The sequence below is a fragment of the Photinus pyralis genome, unplaced genomic scaffold, assembly GCF_008802855.1.
Source record: "Photinus pyralis isolate 1611_PpyrPB1 unplaced genomic scaffold, Ppyr1.3 Ppyr1.4_LG4, whole genome shotgun sequence".
Lineage (NCBI taxonomy): Eukaryota > Metazoa > Arthropoda > Insecta > Coleoptera > Lampyridae > Photinus > Photinus pyralis.
This window is the reverse complement of record NW_022170511.1, coordinates 2,025,068-2,041,622: the sequence shown is the minus strand read 5'-3', so window position 1 is coordinate 2,041,622 and position 16,555 is coordinate 2,025,068. Positions and strand designations below refer to the sequence as shown.

Genomic DNA, 16,555 nt, shown 5'->3' with positions numbered 1-16,555 from the left:
ATCTGCTCCGGGCGCTCCCCATTAGCACTCTGATTCGGCATTTTAGCCTCTGACAAAAACCAAACATTTCATTTATTAATATACATGAATTCATGATTTTTTGATACTTTGCTTCCGCTTATTTTGACTGCACCGCAAGTCAAAAAAAAAACGCAAAAGCGAACAGTGTCCCGCTTGTCCCCGCAGCACACACACGCTCCCTCCCGCTCTAAGTCAGTTAGCACCGCAACTAACTTAATGGCGCAAGAGGGCCGCACGCACGTGGGTGCACGGCCGAGAGTTCACGTAAACCCACTGCTTAAAAAAACGAAATAATGCAAATCCAAAGCACCGCAATTTCATTACATCATTTCCAATATGTCAAAACGTGTTTCTGTTTATGTACTTCTGATTTGTTCAACGATCAAAAAAATTTGAACAACAATGGGCAACCGCTGCATACTTCTGAATAATTTGTGTACATATGTACAAATCTGATTCGCAACGGCCCCAGTTACGCATAAAAAAGCTAAAACTGCAAAAAAAAAAGCGCAGAGATGATAAAGTAATTAAAATAGCAACGCTTTAAAAAGATCTTGTAGCGAGTCGCCACGTGGGATCTTTCTCTCTCTCTCCCACTTCGTCGGCGTGTATCGCTTTGGCATTGTGAGTGTACCGAAAAAAAACGTGCCCTCTGAAAAGATTCAATGAACATCTGAAAATTTACTTCTGTATATACCTAGAAACATTTTATAAATAATGCATCTGATTACTGATATGGTTTCCGTAAGACTCTGAATTATTGCGTATTTGCCTTTCCTTTACCGTGTAAAGGGTCGCCATTTTTATGCACATTTGGCACAAACACAATGCCCAAGGAAAACGTCTTACATTCCTAAACATTTTAACACGCATCTGAACTCTGAAGCCAAACTTTTTACTTACATTTAATTCTGATGAATGTACACGAACACGTGTCGGCCAGCAACTAAGTATACCAACGCGTGCTTCAGCCCGTAACCTGTTGGATCTGGATTTGGAATGGCCTTAGCGCCAGCACAACACAAAAACGCATATATCGCCACTATTTAATAAGTAATGTAATCAATAAACTCTGATTAATGATGTAAAAAATAAAACAACCATTATACACAACTAATGAACTGAAGCTAACTACTTGTGAGTCAAGTACACAAATAGGAGGGGAGTAACCGCCGCTCAGTGGCGTCGACACGAAGTCCTCCATACTTATGTCTCCTCACATTTAGAAAGATTAGAATTTTTACCGTAACTGTCACATGTAATAACGCTCAATCTTGTAATCAATAATATCATTTTCATTAAAGTTTAACGTTGAATTATATTAGTTATATTACTCCAAATTTCATTTTCAGTTGGTAGTGGTGTGCCAACTTTAATTTCTTAAGAGGTTATGTTATTTTTCAACGATTTAATAAATGTGAAACTGATATACTAGTTTTTAATTATACCAGAATAGCGTGTAAGTAATTTTCTACAAGAGATATTGCTAAGCAGCGATTCATATGGAAAGGGCGTTTAAAATGAATCGGCAGTCAATACGAACAAATTGGTATATGAAACATGCAGGAAGTGCCCGGGTTTCCCCTCTCGGTGATCGATACAGAGATGTCGATCTGTGCCACATGCAATATGTATCCTTCTTCTCTAATGCATTCAAGAGGTTAGGCTGTATACGCTTTAAAAAGTGGTGTTATTAAAGTGTATCCACAAGTAACATGGAAGTGTCTCTTATTGGTCGAACAAAACCTAAAATTGGATTGTATATTATACCTGTTATACTACTTTTATTACATTATACTACTTTTATTACATTACTGTTAATATAGACGTTAAACACAGAATTTTAGTAGACGAAGAAGTTAACATTAAGGTGCCCTCTATCCATTACTATCAATTTCATGATCGATTTACTGTGCAAGACGGATTAATTTTTAGAAACGATAGGATTTTCATTCCATTTAGTCTACGTAAGTTAATGATAGATAAAGTTCATGTCGCTCATAATGGTGTTGAAAATACTCTAAATTTAGCGAAAAGAAATTTATTTTGGCCTAATATGACTTCTCAGATTAGAGAAAAGGTTCAAAACTGTAATATATGTGTTAAGTTTTCAGCATCACAAACACACTTACCTATGATGTCACACAGTATTCCTATTTTTCCTTGGCAAAGCATATCGCTGGACGTATTTTTTGTTGATTATGAAAAGAAGCCACGAAAAATATTGGTGATTGTAGACCATTATTCGGACTAGGTACTTCGAGTTATCTTTTCTAAAAGACTTAACGCCAAAGTCAATAATTGATGCTCTTAAAGAAAACTTCAGTAGATATGGTGTTCCAGCCGTGTGTTGTAGTGACAACGGTACTCATTTTGTTAATAAAACTATGAAGGAATTTGCGGAGAAATATCAATTTAAACATGTAACGTCGGCTCCTTATCATCAACAAGGTAACGGTAAAGCCGAAGCAGCTGTTAAGATAGCTAAGAATTTAATAAAATCGGAGCAAAGTGATGAAGAGCTCTGGTGGGTGCTTCTGCATCACAGGAACACTCCCAACAAAATAGGATATAGTCCTGTTGAAAGGTTGATGTCACGACCTACCAGAACAGGAATACCGTCAAATGTTTCGAAATATGTACCTAAAGTTCCAGAACAGGTTCCTGCGTTGATAGAAAAACATAGACGCTACAATAAATATTATTACGACAAAAAGGGGAAGGATCTCCCACAGCTTAATATAGGCGAGGGGGTACAGGTCCAACTCAAACCTGATACAGATAAACGATGGCAACCCGCTACAGTTAGTCGCCAGCTAACAGAAAGAGCCTATGAGATTGATACCGGAGGAACAAAATATGTCCGTGATAGAGTGAATTTAAAAGATAGGGCAACATCTATACAAGATTTGGAAAAGGAGGAAAATCTGATTCATAAGGAAATGCGAACATCCTGTATTCCGAAGGAGCAAAAAATCAAATGAATAAGGAAAAGCCAGCATCCTGTGTTCTAACTCCAAAAAGATCCCTACATGTTGATCCATCCGATGAAATTTCCAGTGTCCTAACACCTAAAAAGTCGTTAAATATGAATGAATCGGACAGGCCCAAACGTAACATTAAACCATTTAGATTTAAGGATTTTGTTTATCAATAGTTGTAAGTTACTTATACTCAGTTAAAAAAAAGGGGCATGTTATAGATATGTACCTATGTTACGCCACTGGTGAGTTGACCAGAATAAATCATATGATATCGTGTTTGGTTTTATTATAATTACGATAAATCTCCAATTATAAAACATAAACCAAGCATATTTTACAATATCTCGCTCGAACAGTAGTCTAATTAACCTACCTTAAAGTGTACACGAAGGTTTGATCCTCTCGCCTTGCATGTTTTTGGAGCCACTTCTGGTTCTTTAGCGTAACGTCCCATCTTCTAACCTTAAAAACAAAACAACAGTTACTCACGGAAAATAATTTGAGACAGCAAAAATATAGTGCACAATCGGTCACATAATACAAGGAAATATAACAATTTCGCGTTTTTTACTCAAAAAACTTACCGATTAATAAAAATAAAATCGGATTATAAACGTGCGACTGATGGTCTGTGCGCGCAACTCTCTGCCACTATAGAGATGGGTTGTGATTTCACGACCTGTGATTTTATCGCGGCGATTGATCAGTCATTTGTTATTTGTCACTGTTAAGGACGTTAAGGTCACGTTAAAGGTGGGTTTATAGCTATCCGTTTGTCACGATCCGGACCGTGTGCGTTTGTACGTTTCCGCCGGCCCGTTAACCAATCAGGAGACAGTAAATTTTTAAATCTTACGTCGTCCGTTTGTACCGGAAAAGTTGGTTCAAGTTGAACTTTTCATACGGCAACTCCAACTTTGTTACTGTGTTTGTGTATTTTTTTATGCTGTTTACCTAACTATGGTAAGTAGTAATGTTGGAGTTTACGTTGTACCAACTCTTCCTCTGAACATGACTCCGTTACTCGAGTCACACTGTGTGTGGCAACGATGTATGATCACGTGTTGTATTCTGTGGTTCGGCATTGTAGATATGTTAGACACAGCATGAGCAGCTTTCCTCTTTCCCTATTCATTCGATTCGATTAGTGACACTAGCGGATATCGTTCATGCTTGTCTTTTGTGTTTTTGAGAGTGCGTTTCTTGCATTTATCTAACGAGTAACGGTCGTCTCGTTGTTAGTTTATAATTACTTTGTCAAAGGATCCTCATCCTATATGGGTGTGCGATCATAATACGTATGGTCATGGTCTTCCGTTGTAAATAAATGAAACGGATAGCTACAAACCCATCTTTATTTGTTACCGACGAAACAGTTGCCAGGCCCGGAACCATTTTTAGGAAAATGTCACTGGTAAAGCCCTCAGAGTAAGAAATAAAGATAGAGATGCCTTGATGCTTATCTATGCGTGCCATCATCTCGTTTGTTTACTAACATTGCAGGACGCTAAGTTGTCACATTTCACGAGATAGTTTTTAAGGGAATAATAATAACATATGCATCTGGAGTAATCTAAATGGATTTTTAGATGCTTATACGAGTTCAGTAACCAAAACAATTTTAACGTACAATAAAACGGCGTAACAAGAAAAGTTATGGTGATTAGTGCACCACATCGGCAACGCTGTAACTTTGTTTTTAGTTGAGAGGTATTTTGTTTATTTGGTTAAAACGTGATTCCTTAATTTTTAGGCGTTTTTATAGTGCAAGACTTATTCGATTTATGGTGTATTAATTTATGGGAGCGCTTTGAAATGGGGAAAAGCTGTATTATTTGTGGAATTATTGAATTACCTAACTCTAACATAACCTTTCATCGGTATTTGTTTTGATGTCATAGACGTGCATACGGGAATTTTCGCATTTTAATGTGTTTAGATTTCCTTCTAAGTTCCCACTTTGAAGTATCACCATACCTTATCATAGATCAATAGGGACCTTTCAAACACACAGCTTTTGATCATAAATATTTAGTGATACGTTATTACGTTTGCACATGTAAACAAAACATAAACTTTGTTGCCCATAAGGATAAATAAACCCTACGCCACTGACTAATGTTTATTTTCGTCCTCTCAACGGCGAGATGTTGGTTCAAAACAAACGTTCACGTTGTTATAGCATACGCGTACTCTATCTTTATTTCTTACTCTGAGGGAACATCCATATATTTTATTTTAAAAAGGGTGCATAATTAAATTCTCTTTCCAAAAATATAACAGTAAAGAGATTCAAATAAATCTAATATTGGTTCAAAAAGATTCAAAAAATTTTTCAATACATTAAAGAAAAATTAATATGCTATCTTTTTAGATTAAAATATACAGGGTGTTCTATTTTTAAAATGAGATTATGTCCAGTAACTTTTTCAGCTGACCCCGTATACTAATTTTGAACATGGCATATTATTATTTTTAAATTATAATCGGGTCATTTTAAGTTTAGTCCAAAAAGAGCACATGACGTCTATGTTATACCCTTTTTTGATAGCGCTAAAAATCACGGAGATTTTTTCAAGTACCTATATCGCGTTTCCATTGTTTAATATTTTTTCTATTTAGCAGAATTTAATTGGATTTATGTGTAAATATGGGGATTTAACTTATTTATTGGATTTAAATGGGGGGGATATGGAAAACCCTCCAGTAAAAAATCTCCCCCCACCCATGTGTAGAACGATTCCTCCCCCGTAAAAAATACCCCTCTCTTCTCAATGTGTAGGACGATTCAATTCCATCTCTTGAATTTATTATCATGAAATCGTGCCCTCCTTTTACCGGGGATTTCTCTCTATAGAGGGGGGGGGGGGTTCTAGATCCCCCTGTACTACTTTCTTTCACAATCAGTATTGGTGATAGCATTTTCACGATAATTTTTGAATGATTTTGTTAGGGGGGCGTAGTTCTGGGGGGTGTGGGGCACTGTATAATATCATTTATTACTCCGACATACACTAAAAAAAATTCCAAGGCCAACCTTATGAAAAATCGACGTGAAGGAAATATACAAGTCTGTACCTTTTGCAGACTATCATCGAATTAGCTGAAAGGGGACCTGGCGGTTTTGAGCCATCTAGTTTTTGTTCGGCTTGCTTAGTAAAACGACCCATACGTTCGAAGCATTGTTCCGTGTGCAACAGATGTGTGGCCCGTTTCGACCATCACTGTCCGTGGGTCGCGAATTGCATAGGTACGTAAAAAAGAAGGGTGCACGTTTTTAATACACATATTTACAGGGGCGAAGAACCATAAATATTTCCTCGGATTTCTTGCCGCTTTAGTTATCATGTGCTGTCAAATGCTGTATGGTACATCTCAATACTGGGTGAATCAGTGTAATGTTGTACCGAAGAAGGACAGTTTTTTCGAGGTCTTATTGAAAATTGGTCGTTGCGATCCGTGGGTTGCTTGGGTCGCAACAAATTCTGTGCTGCATTTGGCGTGGGTCTTCATGCTTTTCATCTGCCAATTGTATCAGGTAATGAAAATTTTTTACTGGTGTTATTTTGTGCTATTTTAAAACTTCCCCGGAAAATGTGTGCAGTTTATATACCTACATATGCCGCTTTCCATTTGAGTGAAAGAGGAGCTCTAAGCTGTACCGTGCACGATGCCCTGTGTTCCTTTTAAGAAAGCTTCGAGCTCTGACGCGCCCGAAATTGGATTTCCCTTGTCCCCTCATGCACCACCTTTTTGCTTGGGGCTTGTAACACTTTTGTGGTTATTTACGTACTGTGAATGTCAATTCAAATGTGTTAAAAATGAACAACTTGCAAAATGAGCTGCTCCGAACGAACTGCACCAGAGCTTCACGCACTCAAATGGAAAGCAGTAATAGTGAACTAAATCACCAAATTCTCTGGTTCAAATCCTAATTTGAGCTTGAAGGCTTTGTCAAGCCATTTAACTGAAGTTTAGTGAAAAAGTTCCAATTTTAAAACATCGAATACAGGCATGTTAAAAATTTACGAACATAAGAGCACAAAATTAGATGATAGTAAGAAGTAGCATAAAAGTGCGGAAGAATCAGAAATCAAATTTGTAAAAACTGTTTCACAAAAAACAACGGCTAATGGGTGAATATTTTTAGATTCTCTGTTTGGGAATGACAACAAACGAACGTATGAATAGAGGAAGATACAGCCATTTCATAAACAATCGCGGAAAGAGTCCATTTTCCAGGACGGCATTTCTGAATTTAATTGACTTCTTGGAATGCACCTGCTTTGGTCTCGTCAAACCCGAAGTTAAAGATTGGATGACAAGCTACGACTTAGATAAAAGGGTTGAATGTCAACCGTTGTTGAGGCATAAGGACAACTTTCAATATGTTTAATGAGATTTTTAATTGTACAATGTTTTGTTAGAATTTGCTTTGTTTTTGTTATTTGAGACTGAACTGATAAGTTTAAGATTAACAACACCGCATATTGATGTAATAAAGTGCATAGATAATAAGAAAATTTTTTGGCAATTATTTAGAGGCACTGATTAAACAGGCTGAATTGTACATGAAGTTAATCGTGGGAAAAGAGCAACCAGGATACACAAAACTAACAATCTTCAAGAGAGGGAACAGGACGTATTATTTATATTGTGACGCCGAAATAAAAAATTCGTATTGACACAAATTAGAAGACTAAGGTTGAGTTGGTCACGTTTATCTAAAGAATATTGTTTGCTCTAAAGAGGTTGATAGGTGCAATGCCTGTCTATTGCTGAAAGTGCACATTGCGACTAATATAAAATCAGACAACGGAACGAATTCACAGCATGTTGCCAATGGGGAAACTTGCATTCACAAAATTAGTACTAGATTGCCACAGAACGAATCCATATCTATACAGAAAAGTCACCATCACTTAAGATTTTTCATTATCTATTTTAAGGAAGAAATGTATTTATATAGTATAGTCTACTTTTACCTAGTGAATTTAATACCTCAAACGATTAACGTCTACAAGGCATATGAAGTCGACGGTAAAGTATATAGATTCTAAATAATTTATTTCCATAAAAATGCTGCATTGAAATAAGCTATTGCTTTGTATAAGTAGTAAAATAATTAAGAAGCACAATAGATTAGTAGGTAATTGTAAATTACATCTTCCTATGTATTAAATTTTTTACTTGTTTGCATTGTTTTATGTATGTGTATGTTAATTGCCTAGAGAGGGAGCCCTAGGAGGGCGCATGCCCACCCTGAATAATTTATGCTTTTCCTCATGCCCACCTTGCTTATGAAAATTAAACACTCATTATCATTAGTTCACTAAGTTCAGGATGATTTGGTTGGTTAGCAACATGCAATAAATTATAAACCTTTGTTTCTATTGGCTATTTCTTAATGACTTAATAGTGATTGTAAAAACCCATTATAATTATCGATACATAAATTTTTCGTATTGCACATGACATATAGGGTGTAGAGATAATTATGTTACATCAAAAACCCAATTAGCATCCTAGACTTTTAAGAGAGATGCTCATTGTGTTTTATTAATTAGTAAACAGTTTCTATTTTAATGAGCATGAAGACATTTTTTAACCTGTAGTTCACGAATGGAACTATATTTTTCTTATTTCCTTATTCGAAAGAGAAGTTTATTTTGAATTCAGTGATATAATATTTGTATACCCTTAGATAACAATTTTTATGAGAAAAAGGCATGTTTATATTAATATTAGTTTTATTTTAAAATAGCTAAAATAAGTGCATAAGTATATCAACTTATTAAATTTAAATTGAGCTTATTCAGTATTTACACAGATAATAATAATAATTATAAAATAGCAACTGACATTTGTAAACAACATAGTGTGCTACTGTTTCGGTCACAGCACTTTAAAATCTGAATCCATATTATCAACTTGTTTCGTCCATGGCACTGCACTTATTTTAGCTATAATGGAATATATCTTAACATGCATTTTTCTCAAAAAAATTGTTATCTAAGGGTACACAAATATATCACTGAATTCAGAATAAAATTTTCTACCGAATAAGGAAATAAAAAAAATCTAGTTCCATTTAAAATAACAAAGTTAATATCCACAGTTTGTGAACCACTGGTTGAAATTTTTTTTTCTTTCTGATTAAAGTAGCCTCGCAAAATAGAAATTGTTTGCTAATTTAACCAACCTCGTAGCACTTAAAGTCCTCGAGATAGCCATAGTGGACAAAATACAATGTATATCATATTACCTATGTCATATTTTTCAAAATTTTGAAATAACATGTTTCTACCGATAGCCATTTTTATTGTTTGGTATCGGCTGTCTCAGTTACCATGGATACACTAAAAAAAAATCTCCATGAACCCATGGCCTACTATTTCCAAAACCGCAAAAAATAAGGTTTTTATTTTTGGTTCATGGCTAAAAAAAACCTTTAGGTTGTGATACAGCAATGTAATCATGAAAAAGAATGCGGAATGGTAGCGTTAAGGAACACTATTGAAAAAGCGCCAGTACTCGCTGATAGGTTGGAACCCGCCGAAAGGGCTTTTATGACATCCCTCCTCCACTTAAAATAATCTACTCTCTACTCTACTCTCGCTATTATCATGCGAGTCTTACAAATATCTAGTGACTAGAAATAAAAAAATGTCAGCTGACACCTACGTCAAATACCCATCCAATATTATGTAACATGAGTGAAGTAAACCGAACACAAAACAGAGGTGTAAACATTACATCGGAAGATTTTGGTTTATTAAATCACCTTTACCATACCATTATTATTCAAACGTTATTTATAGCGCAAGTTGAACTAGAAAATGATGCTGCGGTACCCCAAAGCAGATTAAAGCTTGATCTGCATAACATAATAGATTTTATTGACACGAATACGCCGCACTTTCGGTATACTTCAAGCAGCCTGGACGCAGATAACGAAGAGTCGCTTATTTCATCAGCACCGTCCATCAGATCTGCTGTAGTATAGTAACACTTTTGATTAGCGATTATTTGTATTTCTCAGGTGAGACATCAGAGTGATTCTCAAAATGATACGTTAGAACTCGTGTCGCACGGTTCGGAATCTTGCAACACTATTACAGAACTGTCTTGTGAGAAATCGTTGGGAATTCCGACACCGATTTTGTATAGTACGAATACTAATTGCCCTTGTCTGCATTCTAAAGGACCCTTGCCACAATTTCCAGTAAATTCTAAAGGTACGGTTTAGACAGTAGTACCATTTTTAATAGGCCCAGTGTCTTAGTGCCATACCGAAAAGTGTATAATGGTAAGGAGAAAAGGTTTATGCTACCCGATTTATTTGAAAAATGGGTAGGAAAAGACAGAAAAGATACTTCCACTCCTGAGGAATTGTATAGAATAAATATACAGACGAAAGACGAATGCAGTCCACCTACAGTAAGTATATGAGAAAGCAAATTAAATGCAATAAAAGAGAAAAGATCTGCTAATAGTCATACATTAATGTTTCAGAGGTTAGTGTTTGACTTAATTGAAGTTGTACCAAAACACGTTACGAGCACCGGAACCAATACCAAACATATTGCTAGGGAGAACTTACAAAAAAACGGTATCAAATGCAAGTATGCTCCAATGGGGTGCAATGTGCAACATTCTAACTATTCTGGTGTGGTGGTGACACCACGGAACACTACTAAATGGAAATACCCAAACTGGTACAAAAATTTACATAAACAAAGAGTTAATCACAAAAAACCAAAACCCAATCCAACAAGGATGGACGTCTACTATTTTGATCATGGAAATGCCGCGTAAGCCCCGACCTCAATTGGTTTGGGTTTAAAATTCTACGTTCCAGATATTATCAAACGACAGATTCGCCGCCGACTATTACAACCGAGTTAGTGGCGGAAAAGACTGAGAGTTACGCCAAGAAATTTTGGGCAGAAATTTTTGGTACACTATACATTGGATGTGCTTTTATTACATCCTTCATTTTACAGTTTTTTAGGTTGAAAAGGTTCATTTTATAAAAATCTAAAACAGACTTTTTAGATTGATTCTTCACGCCATTATACGACCATTAACTATTTCTATGCTACAATTGATGTCGGATTACTTTTTGAAACCATGTCTTGTTACTGCTTTTAATGCAATCGTGCAGCCGCCTATAATATTCATTTACAATATAGCGACCTCACTGAGGGATTTATGTGATCCAATTTCGGAAGGAATTGGATACTTTATTAGGGAAGTTTCTGTACTTTGTAAGTCTATAAGATTGTTTGAGGTTAAACGTGATAATTCCAAAACTCCTGCTACATGTAGTAAGTGTAATGTGTCTACCAATTGTAATGCAGAAGAGTTGGCATAATTTACATTGTATTATTTATGTACATACATATATTTTATTTATATATTATTTATGGCATATATTAGTACTTATTTATATTTACCCACTTGTTTGTTCTTACTAATCTCCTTCATAACTTTGTGCAACCCTTTCTCTGCGCTACCTCGCGCTTTGTCCACCAAAAACTCCAGGTTTTCCACTCCCTCTTTGCAACAACCAATCCAGGAAAGCACTCCACCTCTCCGCAATCCAGATACTTCTCCGGTACCGCATTGTTCCCCAGTGGTTCCAGTTTTCCCCTGGTGACACCTACATTTTTTTGTCATTTTCAATAATTGTTACTGTTAGGAAGTTGGCTCTGCAATTTGCAAATCCATTTAAATCGAGTGTTCTCTGGGATTTTAAAAATAACAACAGAATGAACAATGGACATGCCTTTCGAACTATCTGACGTTTACCACCCTTTCCCATTTAAAATTTTTGGGGTGCAATTCACCCCCTTCTCAGGGTTGAAGTTATGTCAATATAGTATGATTTAATTTAGACGTCCCCCTCAAAGCTAAAATTGCTTTGTTCGAGCGTTTCTGGCAAAACTGATATTAAGCGGCCAAAATTGGCAGTAACTGTTTTCACTGGGCCATCCTGTATACAGTAAGCAGCTAAAATATGGAACAAATTCAGGTGTTAGGTTTAAAAAAAAATGGTCGCACACGTCTATCATAATTTTTTTTGTGCATTTTTTGCACCAAAGAGAAAATATACAAGGCGCGTCAAACGGTAGATTTTGATACCAAAGTTGAGCTTTTTAAATGTCAAATTCTACGCAGTCAAGTTAAAAAAATAATTTTTTTTACAAAGCGGTCATCTGGATTTCATTAAAATTTTGGTAGTGTACTGTGTACATTAGGCATAAGAATGTAAAACTATCAAAAACTTTTTTTTTAATATCTGGTTTGAGCTAGGAAGAAGAAGAATTTGGCACTTGTTTTTTTTAACAGCATACTTTAGTAGTTTAGACTACTCCATTAAACATGAATATTTACCTTAAGTTGTAAAAAAAAATGTAGGTACATTTTTACTCTCCACCACTTAAGCACAACTCAGTTGGGGGAAAATCTATAATAGTCATATTGGGCACCAAAGGAAGCCATTAAAACAATTCTACGATTTAAACCTGATTTGGATTTTAATCCTACTGACAGAAATGTCAAAAACAAAACATATAGAACTTTCACTAGAATTTCTAAGTACCGTGCATAAAGGTCTAGTAAAACATCAGAAGTTGTAATGAACCAATCGAATCAAATCTCTGCAACAAAAGGATTGGACGGCTGCAGTTCAAAAAGATCCGAGGATCAAGTGATTGTGAGTATTTAATGCATCCAAAAAAATTGGAAAAGCAATGGCTGTGATGTCCAATTTCAAAGGAAGGAGTGACTATTCACTGTAGAGCTTTTGGAAATAAATAAATTGGTTCCCTTGACCTCACGAAATAAACAATCGTGATGATACAAACATAAGTCATGAATAGATCCACCTCTCACACTTGTGAGTTTTTTTGCCTCGCAAAGAAAAATACATTATGCCCGTTGTTGCAATAACTATAGTCGATAGAACCTTCCCATTTACACTAAAGTCTCTAGATATATAAGAATTGACACTCTAGATACTATTTATAACTGAAAAAAAAACATTAGAATTTTATTTATTTTTCGTTTTCAACAAAGTCTATGGTACTATAATGTTACAGACTACATTTAACAACAAACTAATTTCAGTTTATTATATACACACACCCACATTCGTTCTCTTTTCTTTAAAAAAAAAGGTGCTGACAATGTACAGTCATAGATTTTGAAGTTACTTATTTTCTTTAATTTTGAACAATCGCAGAGAATTTTAAGAAATTTGGTAAATGATTTCACGGCCGTCTAAAAGAAGCGAGAAAGTATTGGTCAACTACACAAATTTAATATGTACAATGCAAAAATACTAAGTACAAACGAAACTTTCTAAAATAAAATTTAATTATAAAATACTTATGTTATAAGCTATCTATTTGCGTAGTGGGATACAATAATAAATAAAATATATTTAGCACTAAAATGGGTAATTTAACCCCCTAGGATCACATGCTTGCTAAGTAAACAAGTTTTAACAAATTAAGTCTGACTTCTTCCATAAGCTATGTTTTTATTTCACCACCTAGTGCAGATCGGATAATAAATTAGAATAAAATGTCGCAGACACTTACCCACAGTGTCACCATTATTAGATTTTGTTTCCGCTTCTCTTCCTTCGGGATCAATACCGCTAGTGTATGTTCCAGACTCGTGATACATATCCTCGCACAAATGCAAAGCAATCTCTAGATCACGTAATACTTCGGTTTCTTTAGACTCTATTAGAGAGAAGCGATTATGGAGAGCAGTTAGATGCGTAAAAGTGAGATTTAAATGTGCATGCAAACCCAATAACCACACTTCCTTAAAATGTGCAGCATATAAGTGCGCTATTACGTGAAACAGTAAGCGTATAATTTTTCTCACTATCGACTCAAACGACGAAGGAAATTCGTTAGCTATAAAACAAACACGTTAGCATCTTGAATAATAATAATAATAATCGCACCATATTTTGTAGGAAAAATGGTTTCATCACTAACAGTTTTCTGTGTAAATGTCATCACATAATCAATATACTGGGGAGCTGCAACTCTTGTCTTCTTCCCTTTCTCATCAAACCATAAGTAAACCCTAAAAAATTGAGGCATTAACAAAATAAAAGCTTGGAATTTTGATTTGTGAGCAGAAATCAAAACAATCATACAAGGAATATTTTAAATTGCTAATATGCAAGCCCTAAACAACTGAAGGTCATCTTCAAATATGTCCTCCTTGGTGGTAATATGTTTAGTGCAAACAACGATATCACATCTCATCACCCAGTTATATATATAAAGGGTGGATCGTTTTAGACGTTCATCTTGTGATCCTGTTTAGTTCACCTATCATTTCAATTTGTCGAAAGTTTAATTCAGTATGCCGGAAGTGTGATATACATTTTAGTAGCTTACCGACAATATTAAGGCATATTTCACAATAAAGTATTTTCTCTTTTTGCGCTATTTTTTGTCATTTTTTGTAATATTTTCACTTGTTCTGATAATTTTTTTGTTCTGTTTTTTTTTTTGTATAATTTGATAATTAGTAATTATATCCGTTTAACTTATTCTTTGTGAATCTCTATTGAATTTAATTCTAAGTTCTCTTTTTGAATATTTACAGTACACTTTTATTTTCATATATGTACACTAGATTCATTTAGTACACAAGTACATTGTCCTGTTATTGGAAAATATTCCGTTGGACAATAAATGATTATTATTATTATCTTGTATAGATGTTAAGGGTGCCATAGAAGTCCGAGATTATGTGGCAAATAAAGTTTATGCAATATAAAAGAATGAATGAATGAATGAAGAATGAAAACTGAAGAAAACACTATCTGGAGCTCCTGAGTTCCAGATTGCAAAATTTCAGGATCTCAAAATCCTACTCTCTTATGGGTCAAAAAAATAATCCAGTGTTAACATGGAATTATTTTTGATCCCAGTATTAAGGCTTGAATGATTGGCTTCATAGTGGGTGTGCTTATACCCTGATTGGATAGTGTCAAACGCATTAACCAACCACATTTCTTAACCCTAGGATCAGATTTGTGTAAATGGCCCTTGGTGTTTTAAATCTGAGGATCTTACACCCTTGAGTTTATGTTTATTACATTAGCATTTTGATGATGAATGAGTGGCTGTGAAAAGTGATCACACAAAAGGAGAACAAACACAAGAAGAACAAGTTTGAAGATGAACATAACAAAAGTGTGAAAGTATAAGAAAAAGACCAACCGTGTTTGTTGCGGATGCTAGACATTTCCAATACTGGTATGTATAAAAAAATTATGGCTACTACTAACCTTTGACCTGGTCCGGTCATATCAGGGCAGCCCGTTACTGTACAAAATTCACTAATAGTACCATAGACTAAATTAACATGATCAAAAAGAGCCATCGCTAAAAATTACGTATAAGAACAGCTACACCGCCCGTTATCCACACTTACTATGCGAAGCTAGCCATTCGTTATAATCTAAACCTGCAGGTAATTCCACTAGAAGTTTCAAGTCCAATTCCGGAAGCTTTCTCTCGAGAACTGCAGCTTCCAAATATAGCTTTGAGTCCGAGGACGTACCAGATTCACCGCCTTCTTTATCTTTTCGTCTGGCCTTTCTGTAAAATAGGATTGTCACGAAAAAACCGGGTAACCGCACCGCACGAAACGCTTACCCCATAAACCAATCCACAGTGTCACGGAGATACTCAGGTAGGCGCTCCAGTTTGAAGAATTTTATAAATCACGTGGTAATTATAACAACGTTCTTATGTCCTTCGAATTGGTAGTTTTAAACTTAACAATAAAAAATACCTACAACAATTGCGCAATGGGTTAGCAAAATTGATAGACTATTTTGATTCTACATACAACTGTATAACATTTACATAATTAATTTTTGCCTCACCAACATAATTACCACTAACAAATCAGGGCATTTATTAAATTGATTCACTGTTCATTACATTTACTAACGTTCTTTGAACCATTTCATTACAATGGGTATGTATTTACCATTTAGTTTACCATCTACTTACATAATTTTAACCCTAGATAAAAACATAGGGATTTAACCTTTTATTTGACAGCAATATACAATGTCGCTGTTAATTACAGCTGTTCTGTTGTAAAATTGGCAACGCTGTAATGTTAGTTGAAAACTTATGAAACTCTTTCCTTCTCTAAGGTTGAAAACAAGGTTCCCTTCTCCTCAATTTTTTCATGGGCCGTCTCCTCTTACAATTGGTAGATTTGATACCGCTCCGCAGATCAAATTGAACTGCAAGTCCTTAAATTGTACAACCAGGAAATACGTTTTCTTGTTCTATCGGCTCAAGGTACATAGTAGATGTGGGGATTCTCCTTCTGATCCATGTTGGCATACGCACTAAAACGACTTCTTGGAGTCCTTGGCCTAGTATGTTTACTGGCAGGAACCCTTGTCCACTTCCTTCAGCCAGTAAACCAGGTACCATCTTTCTCTTCCTCTATAAACTGTACTGTAGGTACTATAGTATTTTCCA

The 16,555-nt window shown here is 35.3% G+C and overlaps 4 protein-coding genes across 6 annotated transcripts; 3 read left to right on the top strand and 1 right to left on the bottom strand.

Annotated features, from left to right (window-relative positions):
* The first annotated feature begins 2,408 nt into the window (after positions 1-2,408).
* On the top strand, positions 2,409-3,005 carry LOC116167957. The gene has a single exon (XM_031483582.1). It carries the CDS (start codon positions 2,409-2,411, stop codon positions 3,003-3,005), a length of 597 nt encoding a protein of 198 aa, XP_031339442.1.
* A 3,067-nt stretch (positions 3,006-6,072) lies between these two features.
* LOC116169579 (palmitoyltransferase Hip14-like) lies at positions 6,073-7,697 on the top strand. The gene is made up of 3 exons (XM_031485705.1): positions 6,073-6,255; positions 6,302-6,543; positions 7,156-7,697. Exons 2-3 carry the CDS (start codon positions 6,352-6,354, stop codon positions 7,399-7,401), a joined length of 438 nt encoding a protein of 145 aa, XP_031341565.1. The 5' UTR covers positions 6,073-6,255; positions 6,302-6,351; the 3' UTR covers positions 7,402-7,697.
* A 1,896-nt stretch (positions 7,698-9,593) lies between these two features.
* LOC116167956 lies at positions 9,594-11,382 on the top strand. The gene is made up of 7 exons (XM_031483580.1): positions 9,594-9,775; positions 9,827-10,002; positions 10,048-10,243; positions 10,291-10,445; positions 10,521-10,819; positions 10,867-11,019; positions 11,064-11,382. Exons 1-7 carry the CDS (start codon positions 9,718-9,720, stop codon positions 11,380-11,382), a joined length of 1,356 nt encoding a protein of 451 aa, XP_031339440.1. The 5' UTR covers positions 9,594-9,717.
* A 1,930-nt stretch (positions 11,383-13,312) lies between these two features.
* LOC116167851 (MOB kinase activator-like 2) lies at positions 13,313-16,187 on the bottom strand. 3 transcript variants are annotated; one of them, XM_031483411.1, is made up of 7 exons: positions 16,070-16,187; positions 15,707-15,845; positions 15,483-15,649; positions 15,337-15,433; positions 13,993-14,117; positions 13,616-13,942; positions 13,313-13,566 (listed from the first exon to the last, which is right to left on the bottom strand). In XM_031483411.1, the coding sequence occupies exons 2-7, from the start codon at positions 15,709-15,711 to the stop codon at positions 13,547-13,549; spliced, it is 741 nt and encodes a 246-aa protein (XP_031339271.1). In that variant the 5' UTR covers positions 15,712-15,845; positions 16,070-16,187; the 3' UTR covers positions 13,313-13,546. The 3 variants fall into 3 exon arrangements, with proteins under 3 accessions (XP_031339271.1, XP_031339268.1, XP_031339270.1); XM_031483408.1 differs by having other exon boundaries at positions 15,903-16,110; XM_031483410.1 differs by having other exon boundaries at positions 15,940-16,110.
* Positions 16,188-16,555: the final 368 nt, after the last annotated feature.